This window comes from Lytechinus pictus, chromosome 9, assembly GCF_037042905.1.
Source record: "Lytechinus pictus isolate F3 Inbred chromosome 9, Lp3.0, whole genome shotgun sequence".
Taxonomy (NCBI): Eukaryota; Metazoa; Echinodermata; class Echinoidea; order Temnopleuroida; family Toxopneustidae; genus Lytechinus; species Lytechinus pictus.
The window spans coordinates 5605182-5626272 of record NC_087253.1 but is presented as its reverse complement, the minus strand read 5'-3'; the positions used below and the strand labels follow the sequence as shown (position 1 = coordinate 5626272).

Genomic DNA, 21091 nt, shown 5'->3' with positions numbered 1-21091 from the left:
TTCTTGATTCTCATTTTGTTTGATAGATTTAACGCATTGTAAGGATTAGCAATAGTAGTATTAAATAGTAGAAGTAAGTTGTAGTAAGAAGTAGTGATTGTGGTGGTAGAAATGGTGGTTGTATTTGTAGTAGTGGTTGCAATTTTAGAAATAATAATATGCAACATTTATATAGTGCTTAACACAAAGTGCTGCATACTACATGTATTACCCCAGCTGTAGCATAAACTTGATCAAGCACTCAAGAATTCAACAACAACAAAATCTTTTGACAGGGTATACATTTACTACACCAGGGGGTAGAGTGGCAAATGCAGATAAACACCTTGCTGCAGTGGAAGGTTTTTATTTGGATAGCCAGTATTTTTTTGGTCAGGTAATATCTATTATTGTCTTTTTTTCAACTATGCAGATCTATTCAGATGTGTCCATTCCACCTGATGATCTGAGAAAGATGTCTTAGGAAGCGACGCCTTCTGACAGCATCTTAAGAGTCCTTCAGGTTCACAAGACCAGGACCCATCCACCAGGAACTGCCCAGGACCAAGAACCGATCCCACCGCTGCCACTAAAAGTCAGGCAGTCATGGAGCAGGCATCCACCAGACAGGTTCCGCACCAGCACCACCACTCTCCGCCTCCCATGATGCAGGATCACCATCACCATCAGCAGCGTCCGTCGGTCGGAGCAGAGAAGGCCAGCGACACGATGGTCCTACAGACCAATTCTCCCATGCCTACGAGTAAGGGTCAACTCCGAATCTTTATTCTTCCACATAAATCTCTCCTTGCAGTCGGATAATAATTTCTCTGACTGCTGTTATTCCGATGGCAATTCTATTGCTGAATATAACGATATGTGCTTCCATAAGAATAAACTCAGAAGTAGATTAATTGCTGACATGGGTTTTCTTGTAAATGATTTTCCAACAAAGTGAACAATTCCCATCTCTTGCCTCTTTCAAAGACAAATAAAAAATGCAATAATTTATTGATGCCGATAAGCCCTGAAATATAATGAGAACACCAATATTTACCACCCACCCATATCTGTAGTTGTCTTTGAGTACTGTCTATTTTTCCTATAATTATTATCTTATGGTTTCAGGAGCCCAGTCTTTGTAAGGCCTTTGGCCTATACTGACTCCCTCACATATTCTTCTCATTTTTCTTATTTTCTTTACATAATACAGAGTATACTGATTTCTACAGTGCGAATTGTGTGTAATTTGCTTTTATTGAGAATTTGAAATAAACCAATTTATCAGAAATGCCACTTTTCAAACTGAAGTCTGATTTCAGACATCAACCATAGAAAACACATTTTTCATGTAGGAAGAGGTCATTCTAAAAGATTTTCAGACTTTAAAAAAATATTATACCTGTTTATAAAGAGTGCTTTTTGATAGACATTGACTTATTGTTCAGACATGTATCATATGTAAATATTTTTTGTCATTCTGCTCTGAAGCGCCTTGAGCATCTACTCAAGATGGAAAGTGCGCTATATAAATCTCATGTATTATTATTATTATCAAACGTAAGTGGTATCCCTGATTTATGATAGCTGGCGAAGTGATATTGTAATATTCACATGTACTGGACTATGTTTTATTTGGTCTATTTTTCCTAGACCAGGACCCAGTGAAATGGTCCAGGGAGGAAGTCCTGAACTGGTTAAAATGGTGCCAAGAGGAATTCTCCCTCGACAGCGTCAATGCCGAGAAGTTCACCATGAATGGGAAAGCCCTGTGCCTCATGCCCAAGCAATCGTTTTGCGACCGGGCGCCAGAGTGTGGCGATATCCTCTACGAACTTCTTCAGAAACTGTTCCGTAAAGGTGAGTTTAAAAGGGGATACCCAATGGCTTTATATTATACAGCACATATTGGCATTTAACCTGGTGGATGTTTCATTAATCTGTTTGGAAGTTAGGAATGACTTTGCAAATGACTTTGCAAATGACTGGTGATCCTTTCTTTAGGTGATATTAAAATCAACATCATTGAAGATTTGCTCATTTTGCTGTATATCTTTTACCACAAGAAAGGATCACCAGTTGTGCTTTAGTGCATATCACTGCCAAATGCATCATTTTACGCTTTTGAAAAAGACAGAAAAAATTATGAAGAAAAGGATTCAAAATCTTAAATGCCGCTTCATTCCTTTCATCATCTTCCTTTACTTAACATTTCTGTCTCTTGAATGGCTGGGATTCGAACCCACGACCCTCTGAAAGAGAGTCAGAACTACTAGACCACGACACTCCCACCAGTCATAACAGTAAACTACATCCATGCCTAAGCTCCCAAGGCTGTCATTGACCTTTTTATTTTGAAAGAATCCTATTATCATCACGGACCAGGAAATGAATTTTCAGCTGGGCTGGGCTGGGGTTCGAACCCACAGAACCCACGGAACCCACGACCCTCTGAAAAGGAAGGCGAGAGTCAAGAACCACTAGACCACGACACTCCCACCAGTCATAACAGTAAACTACATCCATGCCTAAGGTCCCAAGGATGTCATTGACCTTTTTTATTTTGAAAGAATTCTATTGTTATCACGGACCAGGAAATACATTTTCAGCAAGAATATTACATTAAAAACTAGGCTGCTGGTGGTCAGACACTATCGGCGTTCTAGCTTGAGAATTCTTAGTGTTTATCGCAATTTTATGGCAATACACGGTTTATGGAGGCATAGTAAATTGTGTTAAGCTGAAAAGGATTGAAACATCATGTAATTAATAAAACAAGATTGAACACGGAAATTAGCAGAAGTGCGATTCTTCTTTGAAAGGAGTTGTGTTTGAAACGTTTTTCATTTGAAAATTAGTGGCGGTCAGAAGCAGTGTTTTATCATGATGAGTGGTGGTCAGAAATCTTCTGTGCCAGTTGGGCCCATCCACTGCTGACCATAGCTATAATACTGGTCATTATGCACAGTTTGGATTTTAATTACATTTTCAAATATGTTTTTTTTTTAATTTATCTTATGATGGCTCAATCTTTTATCTTTGAATGTGGTTTGAAAATGATTGAAGATGGGTTGTTTTTGTGGTATATTTGGATGATGCATTACGGCTGAACATGTTTCTGACTTTGTACAAGCAATGAGGTATATGATTTATGTATATCATTATTTAAAGACTTATCAATGTTCTTTATGAATATTACTTTTCCTCCAGAATGCCGGTTTTATCATCCGAATTCTTCAGAACCGAGAAGATCACCTGACCCTCAGTTTAACAGAATAAGTAAGTAGACTTGAGCCTCTAAAGAAACTTGTGAAACAGTGAAAATAGTTAGTAATTGAGTACACTGAAATTCCCTCAAAATTACAAACACAGATAAGCACACACGGGCACATATATTAATCATTGTTTGGAAGATTACCCGTCTAATTTCAAAATTCCATGCTTTTCCTATTTATTACTGAGTAGTTACTGATTCTTTTGCAGTTATTTTTAGCTGAAATTATTTTTAATTTTTTGTTCTTGAAATTTAAAAGAATGAAAATTCAGCCTCTGCGTAGCGCCAGATAGACGTTGCTCTATCCCTTAAATCATTGATCGCTATTAAAAGGGCCATAGGGACTTCATAAGAGCACTTGGTAGCCATTAGTTTTATTTTATTGAAACTCATTATTCATTAAACCGTTAATGGAAGTTATCTTCAACATCATATTCCTTCCCTTTGAAGGTGGATCTTCGGAAAGTCAGAATGTCTCAGGATCATCGCAAGAAACGCTAGGATACCAGGGGAACTTGACGATACCCCCCTCAAACTCCAGTCCACGTTTACCAATCGATCTTTCTGCTCAGCCAGGTACTATACTGTAGACATGATATCTCAATAGTTCCTCCGCAAAACAAGAACTGAGCGAGAGTGTATATTTTAATTTCTTACTCTGTCACTCACCCCAACCCCTTTGGCTCAGTGACAGGTTTATAGTCTTACCTTACTTTTTAAAACAAAATGTTGAAGTCAAGAAGTAAAATTTTCACATTTTCATGATGTGTCAACCATGATCCCTTCTTATCTAAAACATTGTTCAGCAAATTCTATGAGGGACGTTTTACTGACAAAATTGTTCTGAGCCAATCAGAAGTAAGGATTCCGGTAGCTTATAACAATATTAAGTATAAAAAAACACTGACAAAAACCTAACACTCCATGAACATTGATTTTGTCATTTTACTCAACTTCGAAAGAGAGATACCCAAAGAGAAATTCCAAAAGTAGTAAACTGTTTTATTATTTTATTTCAGAAAAGCCTAACACCCCATGCAGTGATTCAGGTCACAGTTCACCCGACACGGCAGAGGACCTACGACTAGCCGCAACCAACAACCCTGCTTCTGCGCCCCACTACCGTCGTGTAAATGTACCACCCATGATTACCCTCACTTCGTCAAACCGTAGCTCACCCCAGCGCATGTTTGAGAAACAGTCCCCGCGACACCTTGGCGGGAAAAGCCTACAGGACGGTCTGAGTGAGTCAGTGATGGATACCACCGCAGTTCCGCCTTCTCCGACAAAGCGGCTTCGGATGGAGTATGGCCATCCTGGCGGGGTCGCGTCAGCATTCCCGCAAGTCAACACAGGCCACATTGAGCTCCGGCATCGCGCCAACACGGCAGAGCGGATAGAGCAGCAGAACCTGCATCAGGGCTCGCACCAGAGCCTGCATCCTCACTCGCATCCACGGCTCCTCGGGCGACGGAGATTGAGCTCCGACGACGGACTCGCGACAGGGAGGGCCCCATCCACGTACGGAGTGGAGCGACACAGTACCGGAGCCTTGATCAGTATGGGAGGACTTTATAGTCATAGCGGTTTACCAACGCTTCAGGTGCCGTGTACGGTACCTAGTCTAGTAGCAGGGTCGGCGATTCTTTCCAGGTTACAGCAGAGGAGAAATAGCACAGGTGGTGCAGAAGGTCAGTTCCATGCAGGCAAAAACTTAATATTTTATTTTCAGAGGCTTCCTAAATCTGCAACATTGGATAAGCTTTAATATTGCAATGAATGGGGAGTTTCCGGAGCTCTTTATAGCATTTCGGGGGCTTAATCGCCCCGAGCCCTGTTCTATTTTTTCCCTGGTTCAATGGACTTTTGGAAATTAATCACAGCATCAAGAGACTCTGAATCAGAGGTGTATTCTAAAGATTCACCTAGAGTCCCCAGTTTTGTGAGGTATCGAAAATGTGAAGAATTTCATCATGAAAATCCAATAAAACAAAACTGTACTTATTAAAAAGTAAAATTTAAAAAAAAGTTTAAAAAAATCAGCCCACCAAACCTACTTGCAGTGTTTAGCATGCATTCGCTGAGCTTTGCTTTGTTTTTTTTGTTTTTTTAATATTTTCACTATCTACAGTTGCTTTACCTTATGTTATTACAATGTATGTCAACCGAGACCACAGAATGTAATGTTTAGAACCAAGGTGTTTAAAACGGAAAATGTGGACTCCAGGTTAACCCAACTGATATCAAACATCTACATGTACATGTATAGTCAGAATTAGGTCAAGTTCACCCCAGATGAATGTTGACTTGAATAAATTGAGTAAAATCAAACTACCATAACACTGAAACTTTCATCAAAATTGGATGTAAAATAAGAAAGTTATGACATTTTAAAGTTTTGCTTATTTTTCACAAAACAGTGATATGCACAACTCAGTGACATGCAAATGAGACAGTCAAGGATGTCCCTCACTCACTATTTCTTTTGTTTTTTATTGTTTGAAATATACAATCTTTCATCTTTTACAGATTTGACAATAAGGACCAACTTGACTGAACCGTATAGTATATTAAACAATGCTAATACCACATGTTCAGGGAGGAATTAATCGTTGTTTCACTTGACAATGAGGAGAAAATTAGAATATTTCCTATTTCATATAATAAAATACCAAAAAAATAGTGAGTGGATGATGTCATCAGTCTCCTCATTAGCATACAGACCAGGATGTGCATATAAATGTTTTGTGAAATTAAGCGAAACTTTAAAATGTCATAACTTTCTTGTTTTACATCTGATTTTGATGAATTTTTTAATGTTATGCTCGTTTGATTTTTCTCTTTTTTATTGAAATCAACTTTTTGTCGGGGTGGACCTGTCCTTTGATAAACTGTATTGGGATATTATATACAATTAATTGAATTCAATTGAATTCATTTATATTAATTCATTTATATTAAATTCATTTTATAGTTCATCATTCAGATTTGAATATGGTCAATTTCATTTTGGTTTGTTTTTATTCGATTCGGTTTTCTTTTGTTTGGATTTGTTTTGTTTGATTTAATTTATGCGGCCATAATTGATTTAAGTGTCAAATGCGCTGGTAAATTGAAATGAACCCGAACTTTTAGAGACTTATGTCACAATGTTATATCCATAGATAAACTACAACTTAGACCAAGGATTGGAATTAAATTTTTGGAGTTTAGAATATGGGCCAATAGGTTTAATAACAACCACAATTTATAGTTACATTTGATCATAATTGCCTCTCTCAACCCAGGTATAGCTGATAGTCTCAGTCAGAGCCCTCATCATCCCGGTAGCATCTCGTCAATGCCGCGGCGACGGAGCATGGATCCAGACGACGTCTTTCTACTCGACGAGGACGGGTTTGAGACGCGCAAGGCTGCAGGTAATAGATTATTCTGCTTCGAACGATGTTAGATTTGCACTAAGTGATATACATGTAAGGGTACATAATGAGCATTTACGGGTATCCGTGGGCTAATATTACAGGCCAAACGAACTAGTAGCCTTAATAGCCCCACCTCAAGTCCTCAAAGGAGAATGAAACCCTTGAAACCAGCTGAATCCATATCAAAGAGAAAAATCAAAGAAACATATTGTTGAAAGTTTGAGGAAGATTGAATGAATAATTAGAAAGTTATGAGCATTCGAATTTTGAGATCACTAATGCCATGTAGATCCTCCCATTGGCAATGCGACCAAGATCTGTGATGTCACACACATACAACTCCCTCATTGCTTTAGTATTTATTTCACTTATATTCTCACTTTTATAGAATCTATCACAAGGTGAGGTGTTCTCTTTATGAGAGGACAAGTACAGAGGTTTCACAACATTATATCATTGATGAATCGTTTGTCATATAATTAGAATGAGCAAAAAGATATGTTTTGGGGTATATTTTCAGTGTCCAAAAGGGTAGAGTTGTTCATCTGTGATATCATAGATCTTGGTTGCGTTGCCAATGGGAGGATCTCCATAGCATTAGTGATCTCAACATTCAAATGCTCATAACTCTTCTATTGCTAGTCCTATTTTACTCAAACTTTTGTTGATCTTATTCTTTGATTTTTCTGCTTTCACAAAAGCTAACTTGCTCCAAGAGTTTCATTCTCCTTTCAACTACTTATATCTGGCCAGGTTTATTACCAATAATCCACCATTTCCAGCAGTGTAGTACGTATTGTGAATATACTTGAATGATAACACATAAACTCACTATTCAATGCATTCATTTCAAAATAATTTTGTTACCAAGTATAAAAAAAGCTTCTTTCCACTCAGAAATATATTAGTTTATTAGTATGCGTTCATGACATATTTTTCCCTTTAAATTGGGGATTAATGAGGTGTCAATTTTTTTTTTTTTCACACGGTAGTTGCCATTTCTTGGTTTCTTCTTCCTGCTCGCACATGACCGTAAACGAAAATCTATGCCAAACGAGGGCTTATAACACGAAGCTTTGCGATTAATCATACATTGATAAGATTGATTGCACCTAATTACCAACGCAATCCAGGGAATAATTTTGCTTTACAAATTTGAATAGCATTTTTTGGTCATAAGAGAAAAGCTCTCAACTAAGTAATGTAAAGTCCTATGTAAAAATATGCTATACAAAAGACTTAATATGCATAGCAGTCTTTCAAAAATGTGGAGCAAATTGCGATAACAGGTAAATTATTCCCTGTAATAAATGGTTAAAATCTTTTCTGCAATCAATTTTGAAGCTTTGTGCAAGGAGATCTCGGTCCTATCTTATATTAAAGAGTTATGATTTACATGTATCGGATCAACCTCAACTTTATACATGTAGAAATCCACCATTGTCATAATTTTTTCCTGCAGAGAATTCATACAGTGTCCTTTGTAAGCAAAGAGGAGTACACACTATAATAATTGTCCAGACAGCGATGAATGTATTAAGGGGATGGTCCAGGCTGGAGATATTTCTATCTCAATGAATAGAGTAAAATTCACAGAGCAGAATGCTGAAAATTTGATCAAAATCGGATAACAAATAACAAAGTTATTGAATTTTCAAGAATTGCATGATTCTAGTGAAACAGTTCTAGGCATTTCTTTATGAATATCCATTAGGTAGGCTGATGATGTCATATCCCACTTTTACTTTTGTATTTTATTATATGAAATTAGGTTTATTCAAAATTTTTCTACCAAGAATAAACAATTGGATTGGCAACTGATTAAATGCATTAGTTATTTATTGCCGCAACTTATTTCATCATAACGGAGACACATTATTTACACATGTATAAAAAAAATGAAACATTTATGATTTCATGTAATAACATAAGAAAAAAGAAAGTGGTGATGTGACATCATCAGCCCACCTAATGAATATTCATGATGATGTACATACATGTATGATCTGTTTTCACACAATATTTAGCTAGTGAACACTTTTTGCGAGAGTGATCACGAATTTCCTTGTTGACCATAGTAGATTGCAAGACAAATGAATACCCTCTAGCGATGAATATTTATCAACTTTAAAATTCAATAACTTTGTTATTTGTTATCCGATTTTGATGAAATTTTCAGCAATTTGCTCTCTGAACTTTACTCTATTTATTTAGATATAAATGTTTTCAGCCCGGACCATCCCTTGAATATATATCATATCTAGAATTTTTTTGAACTAGCACGCATCTTAAGGCGACCGCACACCTTACGACTGGTTTGCGACCCGATTTCAGAATAAAATGTAATACAATTTTATGCTTATATTGAGACTTGGAATATCTTACTGTGTAATGTTCTAAATCATCGTACGAATACCTACATGTATGATAAAATTCGTGACTATGCTATCATCCTTCTTAGAATAAAAGCGAATTTAATATCTAGTCGTAATGACGTCATAGCAGTCGTACGATTGACTACGATTTGAAACTAATTTGGCTTTTACTCCAAAATAAAGGCTTGCAATCTTTCAAAATGGTTATACTAGTATTCTTTCAATTAATATTAACCTCAAATAAAATGATAAGTTCCATTCACATCTTCAGAAAATTAGCAAAATGCGATTTGTTCCAAAATCGGGTCGCAGACCAGTCGTAAGGTGTGCGGTCGCCTTTAGATGTTAACGTTGCTGGTTTTCCATTGTTGTGGTTAATCGGATCAATGGCAACCCCTTGTGAGGCATGGCCGAGGGAAATGTTCCCGGCAAAGCTGACGAAATCCCCAAGTTCTAAAAATAGCACCACTTCCCCCTTGTGGTTTATACTGAACATAGCGCACGTACACAAACAACCTTTGTGGTTTGCAGACAAGTACATGTAGATGATGATGAAATTATTCTTCATGATGATATGGCAGAATTGTTTTGGGCTAGGTTCCAGTGATAATTAATATTTTCCAAGAATCATAGTGAAAAAAAATGTAATTCATGTAGAGGATGATGAACAAGTTCTTATTGATGAAATGGCAAAATTATTTTAGGTTTGGTTTAAGTGATCATTCATGTTGTCTCAGAATCATATTTTCAAAAAAAATTGAATGGGAAACCACTTTTCATGCGCTTGTTAATGGCACTAATCAAATTTATACTCTGTATGAATGCACTCTCAACAAAATGTTATGATTATTGAAATTTAGAATGCTGACCTTAATAATACGGATCTCGGTCTCAATTTTGCCCATTATGCAAGGAAATAATTATTGAACTATTTATACGTGATGTACTTTGGAGCATCTACACTCTTTCTCCTTCACCATGGAAACCTATAGAAATTACATATATTCATATTCCGAATTATACAACTCCCAAGAATGTTCTGTAATCTGATTGGTCTGAATCGGATCACATGATATTCAGCGAATTGCATTATTGCATCCTAAATACACTATCCTTGCCATCTGACGTCCGAGTGCAGGATATTGCGAGTTCTGGAATTATCTAGAATTTAGATCAAATATAGCATTCGGGGCAACTCAGTAACATGGATGACGGGGGGGGGGGGGGGGGGGGGGGTATAATACAAACAATACACGCATTCTTGTGCATAGAGGACCTCGGTGCGGTATATCCATTGGCTCTTCTCCCACATCATTCATTATTTGGCCGTGCATGCACGCGCTTACGTGTATTATTTGTATAATATTGTGTGGGGCAATTCCATAAAGTGCACATTCAAACCCATATATTCCTGACATCATTTGTCTCCTATTTCCGATTCTTATGACCGTCTGTGATGCTATTGAATGATCATGACTTTGATAGGCAGAACTCAGAGGTGAAGTAAGCATGAGAAAAATGGGGGCCGGATGTAAAAAAAAAAAGGGTGAGCATTTTATTGATTTGCCCTTTGACTTTATTGCAACACATTTTGGTAAGGAACATTGACTCTGGGATACCCCTGCCATCGAGTACCAGTATTTCTCTGAACAATATAATTTCTTTAAGAAGTCTGAATGATTAGACTACATGTACTTGGCAGAAAGTGAGTGGTTCTGTTTTCAAGACAGTTTTCCAGGAAATCTGTACGTCTTTCCTGAATTTCTTGTGCAGTGGGCATTTTCATATTCATTCATCACTATATATCTGTACATGACATATAAATCTGTATACATGTATAAAGGTTATTTCCATGTACATGTAATTGTAAAATATATTTTCTCTCTCTCCCTTTTAATCACTTCCACATTTTGCTTTCATTAGGTATATTGAGCACTGCAATTCAAGGAATATTTTTCTTGTATTTTTTCACAATTTTGCATTATATATATTTTTTCAGTTGAATTTTAAACAAAGTGAAGCAGGTTTTACTTAGAACTCTACAGAACCGTGTTGAATTTTCCTCATGAATCCTCCCCCTAAATAGCATAGCAAACATGGGAAGTAATATTATTTCCTGAAATTCAAAGAAATGGCTCGTTTTAGTCGGCAGAGTCTGCAAAAAGTGAACCTTCCTGTGTTCTGGCAGTATGCCACAAAGTGACGCAAACACAGGCCAAAGACACAAGTTGTGAGCCAGGCTTAAATAGGTGTTGGTCCGATGACCCGGGCTTAATCTGCATTCGATACCCTTCGACGATGAATGTAAAAGGGGTATTGTGGTTTTTGAAGGATCAAAATAAATTTGCGTTTCCGTTTTGGTACTTCTGCAAAATAGATATCCTGTTCAATGCCATATCGTGGGAGATATTCTGAGAAAAGCAATAGAATAACAATTATCAGAAATATGGAGGAAGAATTAGAACGCTTTAATACGTAGTGCTAGATGAAATAAACAGAGCATTTATGCTCATATTGTGTTAATGTGATCATACATTCCCTGCGCTTAATTGCTTTTCAAGGTTAGGAAACATTATTCATGTATGGGCTCTTATGCAGTGCGTGGAGTAGGTTTTAAAAGGGAAATACCTGTTTATAGTTTCATATGCATGAAATGATTGGTATACATGATCACATATAATCAGGAGAGCTAAAATTAGAGTGAGTAATTTTTAATCAAATTTAAACAAATTAAGATGGACACTGTTATGTCCCTCCCCAAATCTCCTCAAATCTCCCCCCAAAATAATCTAATAGATATAAGAGTACCGAAGTGATGACGTCACAAAAAACTTTTTTTGCATTTCAGAATATTTGATACCATGTTTTGGTAGAGCATGATAAAATGCCTCCACTACCAAAATTTGTTGCAAATTGGACAATCGGTCCTTGGGGGCCTGAGATATGACCTCATGAATACGTAATTAGCCCCATTGAAGTCCATGTATAATTGGCCTTTTAGAACCAGGCCAATAATACATTGACTTCAATGGGGCTATTGTATTCATGAGGTCGTATCTCAGGCCTCCAAGGACCGATTCGCAACAAATTCTGGTAGTGGAGGTATTTCATCATGCTCTACCAAAATATGTTATCAAAAAATGCTGAAATGCAAAATTTTAAAATTGATGACGTCACATTTCAGTACTCTATGTTAAAGCTAGACTAATGATCAGTTCTAAATAGCTTAACAGCAAAGGTATACATGCACTAGCCTACCTAAGGGGGGGGGGGCAGGGGAGTCCGACTGCTCCCCTGACGAGTCAAAACTTATCCCTGACGACCCACAAGTGGCCCCCTCCTTTGAACTTGAAGACCCTTTTTTTTTTGTGCTTGTCAATTTTTTGGGCGGACGAATTTGCCCCCCCCCCCCCCTGTGGAAAATCCTAGGTACGCCACTGTATACATGTACATGAAGCTGAATCCTCTACCTAGATGATTGCTAACCTTGACCCTCTAGTGTTAGCTAGTGGCTCAGTACAGATTACAGATAACAAATGTGGAATTTATTTCAACAAAATTGAGAACATGTTTCAGAGTCTTTAATTGTGCATAATAATATTCATTAACAATAGATTGAATGTATGTTGCTACAAAACAAAAGCTAAACTTGAAGAAATTTATGTCAAAATGGGACAGTTTTGCCAAAGAACGCTAGAACGTTGGGATTCAAACACATGACCCTCTGTTTACGAGACGAGAGCCAGAACCACTCCACCACTGCTCTTCTATTTGTCGTCAGCGAGACAGTATTTGAAAAGATTCAATGAAATTTTCTGAATATTTTGACAAAATTTGATTTTTGTAATAAAAATGTCAACATTTTTGCTCGCTCACAACGTTTTATAAATTGGAACAAATTACAAGGACAGTCAGTGGTTCAGTATGTAAATAAAATCCCAGAAAGATGGCTTCCAAAAATGGAGTCTAAAATGGCTGATGTTTTTACTTATAAATGGACATTCTTTATTTAAATCCACCTGGGAGATATGGATCCGGTGTCTACACTGTGATTTCAGGTGTGAAATAATACTTTTGGACGGGTTACAAGGACAGTCATTTGTTCTGTAAGTACAAATTCCAAGATGGCTTCAAAAAAATGGCTTAAGTTACATGTACTTACAAAAGGACATTGATTATTCAAATTCCCTGTGTCTTGCCTTAACTCTGCTTGTATACTTATCAGTATATGATCATCTTTCTTAAATAATCTTTAATCTGTCTTTTGAAATAGGTGGGGATTGTCGTCTTCTCTGGGACTTCTTGGTCCAACTCCTAAAGAATAAGACCTACATGCCATACATCAGATGGGAGGACCGGCGGGAAAGGGTCTTCCGGATCCTGGACCCGGTCCAAATCGCCAATCTCTGGGGACTGCAGAAGAACAGAACCAACATGACCTACGAGAAACTCTCGAGGGCGCTCCGCTACTACTATAAAATGGGGATATTGCAGAAGGAACAGGGCCAGAAGCTCACCTATAGGTGTGTAGTCCTAGTCATAATGAAAGATGTTGGATTATCATTCGTAATCACAGCAACAGGCAATAAGCAACAGGGAGGTTAAGAACTCTACAAAAATGATGGATAATCAGCTGAATTGTAAACTTATACAAAGGGAATAGGATTTTTTTTTTTTATTTAGATCACTTTTTTCAGCATGCAACGGCGCATGACTTCACCCTTATAGAGCAAGTATTTTCCTTCTATGTTTTGTTACGTTGTGTTTCTTAGTGCAAATGTCTTCAGTTCTTTCTCAACGACGCAATTCTCAATTTCTATTGCTTCAGGTTTTTGCAAGACCCTAAAGATATTGCCAACAGCCAACGCTTCTCAAAGATGGCCCGAAATAAGGACAATCCAGAACATTCCGAGGTCACGGGATCACAGGCCTCACCAATCCATCCCTTCTCGACGGCATCGTCGACCTCGCCGCTGGTCATGTCATCAACCCCTTCGACAGCGACGTCGATGTCGATGCATTCATCGGCCATGATGTCCTCAACGATGATGCCCTCATTGATGACACCCTCATCGCTTGGTTCAAATAGAATGTATGGTCTGCCCACTCAAGTTCCGCACTCGACGGACCGCCTCTATCCCGACCACGAAGACTCATGTCCAAGTTCATCCATAGGTCAGAGGTCGTCCGTTCACATGGCCTCGACCTCATCCACCCCCTCCCCATCGCCCCCTGTAGCTGGCGATGACCCCGTCGCCGTCGCAACGCATCAGATGGAAGGCGTGTCCATGATGGCGCTGACGGCACAGTGGCAAGCCGCTAACTCCGGAACGTCGGAGACCAAAATTGAAGGGTTAAAGGTCAAAGAGGAACCGAGTAGTAGACCCCAGTCACCGGAAATGGAATGCTAGATAAAAGCAAGGACTATTTGTATTGCAGCAGTTGAGGAGTCTGTTTTGGGGCATGGAGATGTCATCAAAGACATACAAATTCATGAAGCACAGTGTAAATCATATGCATCTCATAAATCAGAACATAATCTCACAGTTAAAACGTTGGAAATCATGTAATTGCATATTCATAGCTGTGTTTTTGTAATACAACTACTACGACTACTAATAATTATACTTCCTTGTGTTATGTAGCTGCGCTTATCAACTGCTTTATCAGATCTCTGTAAGCGCTCTACAATATTCCTGCAGCATAATTGTATTACAGTGAAACCAGTCTGCAAAGACCATGAAAGGAAGACAAGGAAAGCAGCCCATAAAAGCAAGCAGTCTCTATGGGCAAGTTCTTGTCACAGAGGCCCCATCTTACAAAGTTGCGATTGATCGGATCAACCTCAACTGTATGGAAATCCATCAATGTCATAATCATCTTTCAGGAAACTTGCACAATGTCCTTTGTGAACTAAGAGAAGTACACTGAATTTTCAAGAAAACATTATATGAATATGTAGCATACATGTACCTAGTATTTTAGATGTTGACGTTGCTGGCTTTCCATAGTTTTGGCTGATTGTATGATATGTAAAGAATGGAAAGAGTTTTTCTTTTTTTTACAAATGGTCATGATGTAATGTACTCTACATGTATATTCCACAAATGGGCGTCAGCGCAGAGGATTGTACTTTGTTCATGGGGGGGACATCTATTGTTGCGATTGATCCGATCAATCGCAACTATGGAAAGCCAGCAAAGTCAACATATGAAATGCATGTTTGTTCAAAAGTTTTTCTAGATATGAACGTATATCCATAAAGTCATTGATTTCTTGACAAATTGGTGTGTTTTCCTTTGTTTACAAAGGACATTTTGCAAAATTTCCTGGAGAAAAAATTATGACACGGATGGATTTCCATAGAGTTACGACTGATTAGATCAACTCTTTGTAAGACTGGGCCCTGGTGGGTGTTTCATAAAGCTGTTTGTACCAAAATCAGTAATAAGTCTTGAAATTAATTGGCAACTTTGCATTTCACAGTAAGGGCCAATTTATTATGGCAACTAAACTGGGGCCGTTTCATAAAGCTGTTCGTAAATTAAGAGCCACTTTAAGAACCACTGGTGATCCTTTCTTGCGCGCTAAATAATCACCAATGAACATTGAATGGTGAATATCATTTACCACAAGAAAGGATCACCGGTCATTCTTAAAGTCACTCTTAACAGCTTTATGAAACAGCCCCCATTTTAGTTACCATAATAAACTGGCCCTTACTATGAAAAGCAAAGTTTCAAATTAAGACTTATAACTGATTTTGGAACCTACAATTGATTTGCAATAGATAATTTTTTTTTTTTTTTTGGGGGGGTGAAATTCGCTCTTATCAGAAAGAAGGAGAGGGATGTACAAGCATAATAGTTGTATGTGGAATGGTGTGTACAATTTGGTTCATTCAATGTGTACATTCACAAATTACCTGTTACCAGATGTTCTGATAGTACGGAAAGTTGCTGGACAGTTGTGGATATTTAAATGATGATCATTATTTCAATTATTCAACCGCTATTACCCGGCATATGATAATAACTTAATATGTATATATCGTTATTGGCAGAAAATATTATTGCAATTGAATAAATGAATTTTCGCACTTACGTGCACCACATCACAAATTTGATATTTAAGGATTTATGAAGTCATGTATTGTTTATTTATATAAATTACAGTTTGTTGTGCTTTGACGTTACAGAGTCTGCCATCGACTGGTATGCAGATTGATTGCCTAAACTATTAAAAAAGCCAAAGTTTCACTTTTTATTTGGAATTCAATAGTCATGTTAATACTTTTGTCATATTCAGAGTTGAATTACTGCCTCAAATTAGCTCAGTTTTGCAGCAAAGCAAGGGAATGAAAAAGAATTTTTATCTGCATGCACTCTTGACACTAAAAATCTAAATATTAAGCTCACACATTTTAGACACAAGTGTATGATAAAATTGTTTGCATCCTTTTGATATCTTGAAAGCAATTACTATTAAACACAATTGAAACAGCAACTTTTGTATGCCACTGGAATTCCTCTGCAAAACCGATATTTACTGAAAGTCTTGCTGCAAAATGTATCATAGTTTAAGTCACAATTCCTACTGTTTAAAAGAAATGCATTGTTCCAATGATGTCAAGTGTTGACGTCATAATCAGGGACGATGGCATGCATGTATCTGTTAATAATTGATTTTCTAATCCATCATATCTGTGCGAGAAGGCCTTTAGCATCTAATTTTCACACATTGAATATCCACGTAAGAATGCATTTAGCACTATGAATTGGTGCATTGTGTAAGATCGTTTCCGTTTTGAAATGCATAAAAGTTGCTACTAAGAGCACTTACATGAACCGCCCTGCTTTTGTAAAGAATTCTGTCACCTCAGTGCAAAAAGGCCTTAGCATCTATTTTCACACATATTATCAACTAAGGGATGCATTTAGCACTACTACCAATTTGTGCACCTTGTAAGATCATATCTGCTTTGATTAAATGTGTGAAATTCCACTAATAGCACTTTTAAAAAGAATTTCTTCACATCAGTGCAAAAAAGCCCCTTGCGTCTTTTTTCACAATTAACATCCAAGAAGTAACGTTTTTGCAGTCCACATCCATACATTGCATAAGAGCATTTCTTTGCTGATACAGTGGGCACTTCCATGAAGAAGCAATGAGTTTTCTGCTATTATTTTGTATATTAGCAAACACTGGTAAACCGTCAAAGCCGCTATTTCACATAAGAGTATTATAATCATGATTCAATAAAAAAAAAGATGGCAATATTGAAATTTGATTTCTTTATAGATATGTACATGTACCTTTTGATATGTTATTCAATGCAAATGAGGTGATTCGATGGAGGAAATTTGAATCGACATCAGTGTGGTATATTTAGAGAGTCTAGCCAAGTTTGTCTGTCATTTTGTTTAATGTCCGGGGGGGGGGGGGTCACAAAGATTTTAGTGTGATTTTTTTAGGGTGTTGCAAGAAACTTTCAATTGATTGCAGGTCAAGTTCAGGTCCTGAAATCAATCATAAGTCTTGCAATTGACAGCAAATTTACAGTTGATCAGTGGTCTTCTTGCATCAATAAAAATAGATTTATTTACTTTATTTAAAATCGATCCATCACTTGTAAATTTGCAACTGAAATATGCAATTAATAAAAATGACATGCACATGATATGTAACACTTCATCTTATTGATTAATACGCAGTAGTGCGCGTCCTCTTTAAGCATGATTTGACCAATGCGGTGATGCGTTTAATACTGCGCGCAACTGGAATTATGAGCGCGACTCAAAGTCACAGTGAATTCTTTGTGAAACAAATGTCGTCACTGGTCATTAGTAAATCTACGCATTAATCCACCAAATAAATGACCGGTCACGTGTGTGTGCAACCAGTTATATCATTTTGACCCACTTCACCGTCTTATAAATATACATTCACACCTGTTAAAGAGGTATGCATGTATGAACAATACACGTTTGTTGTGCATTTTATAGGGAAGATAAGTTGTGATCATAATTTAAGATTTTATATTTATTGTATTCCAAATGTACACTCAGAGAAATAATTATTGTGATAACCAAAGATTTCATTGTTATGTTTTTTGCCTTCTTTGTGTGGTGTATGGATGGCAATGGGGAAAGGAATCTAATAATGGGTGATTTCAAGTTCAGTGTTGACCTCTTGGTGTTGGTGTTAGGTCAACTTTTACATGAGTATGACACCAGACATAAAATGAAGTTGGTCCTGAAAAGTCACTCACTAGGTGTTGAGCTGTCAATACTGTTCGTAAGCTAAGAGCGACTTAAAGAACGACTGGTGAACCTTTCTTACGCGCTGAACCATCGCCAATGGTGTATACCATTTACCACAAGAAAGGATCACCAGTCGTTCTTAAAGTCGCTCTTAATTTACGACCAGCTTGATGAAACACCCACCTGGATTATTTGTTTTAACTCAGAATAGGTTACGCATTCCAAAATGTGCTTCCAACACCAAAGCCGAACTTGAAATCACCCAATGTAACTACGGGTAGTGTGATAATATCAATTGCAAGGAAGTACCGGGAGGCCGTTTCATAAAGCTGTTCATAAGTTAAGAACGACTGGTGAACCTTTCTTACGCTCTAATTAATCACCAATTTACATTTAATAGTGATTATCATTTAGCACAAGAAAGGATCACCAGTTGCTCTTAAAGTCGCTCCTCACTTACAAACAGCTTTATGAAATATGAAACGGCCCCGGTACTGGTATAACTCCTGAAAGCAAAAAGTTATGTAGCCCTCATGAGCCCATAATCGGAAAGTTGGGTCAGTCGATCGCTTTTCTTTTTTTTTTTTTAATACCTTCGCTGCTGCGCGTCATAAACAAATTCATGCATGGGATGGCTCATTTATGATGTCAAACATGTCAAAAGTGTCTTTTTTAAAGCCATTTAATACAAATTTGAGCAATTTCTTTGCCCAAATCTGACATAATCTCACAAAAACACTGCATGTTTATTTTAGGTCTGCTAAAAAAAAAAATTTAATAGCAACATTGTTGTTTTTTATTTCTTTTCATTTTAGGATCCGTCCGATGAGGTGAGGAAAACATTACAAGGGGGGGGGGCTAAAGATATGACATAAAGAGAGAAGAAAGACTTATAGACAGTTAAGTGAGTTCCACAAGAAAGGAAACAAGGATTTCCAGTTATTTTCTTTTTTCAATATAGCCAAATTTAATATTGCTACTATTTAAATTCTTATTTACATCATAGAATTTAGCTTTTCTTCTTCATTTTGATATCAAACAGGATCTTCATTTACCTCACTCTCACAATCACATATCTACTGTAACGGCACCATTTTTTTTCTAAAATCTCTTTTCGAATCGTTTCATGAATGCATTTTCATTCACTCTTCTCTATCAGTCTCCTTTTCGTATTTCCTCCCTCTCTTTGAATCAACACCAAAGGAAAGACTAAAAATAGATTATGAAATCAATCTAAGTTTCAATTTTAGCACAACACCATCCTGTTTTGATTCAATTAATTCAATAACAAGGACCCTTTTCTCAGAAAGACTTAAAAATTGCTTTACCGCAATTTCGTAATTCTTTTGGAGGATACAGCTCGAACATTTACTGTGGGGAAAAATACTATGACGTAAACTTTCAAGACGTAATGATTCTGCTTTTGGAAGCTTAAAATCTCATTAATTATCTGGTTATTGTTTAGACAACCTTTTTCTCTTGCTCTCTGTCCCTTTGGCTATTTATTCTTTATTTTGTCGATTCAACCTTCACTTTATGGGCAACAAGCAGGGCTGGATCCAGCATTTTCCAAAAGGGGGGGGGCACATTTTCCCGATTACAAAAAAGGTCCTCACTTGTGTACAAATGACATAGGGGGCACACCTGTGTAAGAACAGTATATTTGCATTAAAAATTTTGATTGGCTGTCAAGGGGGGGGGGGCATGGCCTGGATGTGCCCCCCCCCCCCCCCGGAGCCACCAGTGGCAACAAGCGTTATCATGTGCATGTATATCAGGACATCTCACACTGTGCTCATGTAGATAATAGGGTTCAAAGCAGATTCTCCATTTATTTTTTGCGGAGCGGGATGTTTTTACTGAAACTCTAGTACTTTTAACAACAGATAATAAAATGTTCACAGAATTGAACAAAACTTACACAGAATTATAAACACTATGAATAAATGATATCTGCCGAATGATTTTCAGAAAAATGTTTAATAACAGAGTAATGAGCAAGTGAAGATCAGAAATATTACTGGAAAATTCTTTTTTATAGTGTGGTCCCACACCGGCAAAAGAATGCGGTAATGCAATCAATATAATTTCAAGCAAGCATGAATTATTTTCATTAAGGAGTGTTCTAAGTATTCTGGGATTATGATAAACATTTAGGATTGCTTCCAACCACTCACTATCAAAATTAGAATTGTATACCAGGGGGGTGTTTCACAAAGATTTAAGTACAACTTCAAATGCAACTTATCGGTAAAACTAAGTCGCACTTAAATGCCGACGCATACATGATATGCAACGATGCAACGTGCAAGCTTATTGGTCATTACGCAGTAGTGTGCATCCACTTGGCATGATCTGACCAATGTTGTCATGCCTTTTATACAGCGCGCAACTAGGCATTTGAGTGCTACTCTAAGCCATACTTAAATCTTTGTGAAACACCCCCCAGAATTCGAACTTGGCTTTTATGCCATTAGACCTCCCTCATTCTCTCTCTTTATCCTACATTCTCCTCCTTTTTCGTCTTCTCTTCTTAATTACAGAGTGTCATGGTCCAGTGGATTAGTCTCTTGACTTTGAAACAGAGGGTCGTGGGTTCAAATCCCAGCCATGGCGTAATTCCCTTCAGCAAGGAATTCATCCACAGTGTGCTGCACTCGACCCAGGTGAGGTAAATGGGTACCGGCAGGAACTAATTCCTCAAAAAGCTGTGTGCACCTGAATAGGTAGTCTAGCTTAGCCGGGTAATAATAATAGCAGGGCCCGATGGTAGAACAG

General features: G+C 37.4%; 1 protein-coding gene across 2 annotated transcripts; it reads left to right on the top strand.

Moving 5' to 3' along the window:
* Positions 1–410: 410 nt before the first annotated feature.
* On the top strand, positions 411–18143 carry LOC129267925 (ets DNA-binding protein pokkuri-like). Of its 2 annotated transcripts, XR_010294630.1 has the most exons (9): positions 411–742; positions 1633–1839; positions 3190–3258; positions 3704–3829; positions 4273–4944; positions 6541–6672; positions 13324–13573; positions 13879–15527; positions 15774–18143. XR_010294630.1 is itself a non-coding variant. In XM_064104550.1 (8 exons), the coding sequence occupies exons 1-8, from the start codon at positions 586–588 to the stop codon at positions 14459–14461; spliced, it is 2196 nt and encodes a 731-aa protein (XP_063960620.1). In that variant the 5' UTR covers positions 411–585; the 3' UTR covers positions 14462–18143. The 2 variants fall into 2 exon arrangements, 1 of the variants encoding a protein (XP_063960620.1); XM_064104550.1 differs by having other exon boundaries at positions 13879–18143.
* The last annotated feature ends 2948 nt before the right edge of the window (positions 18144–21091 follow it).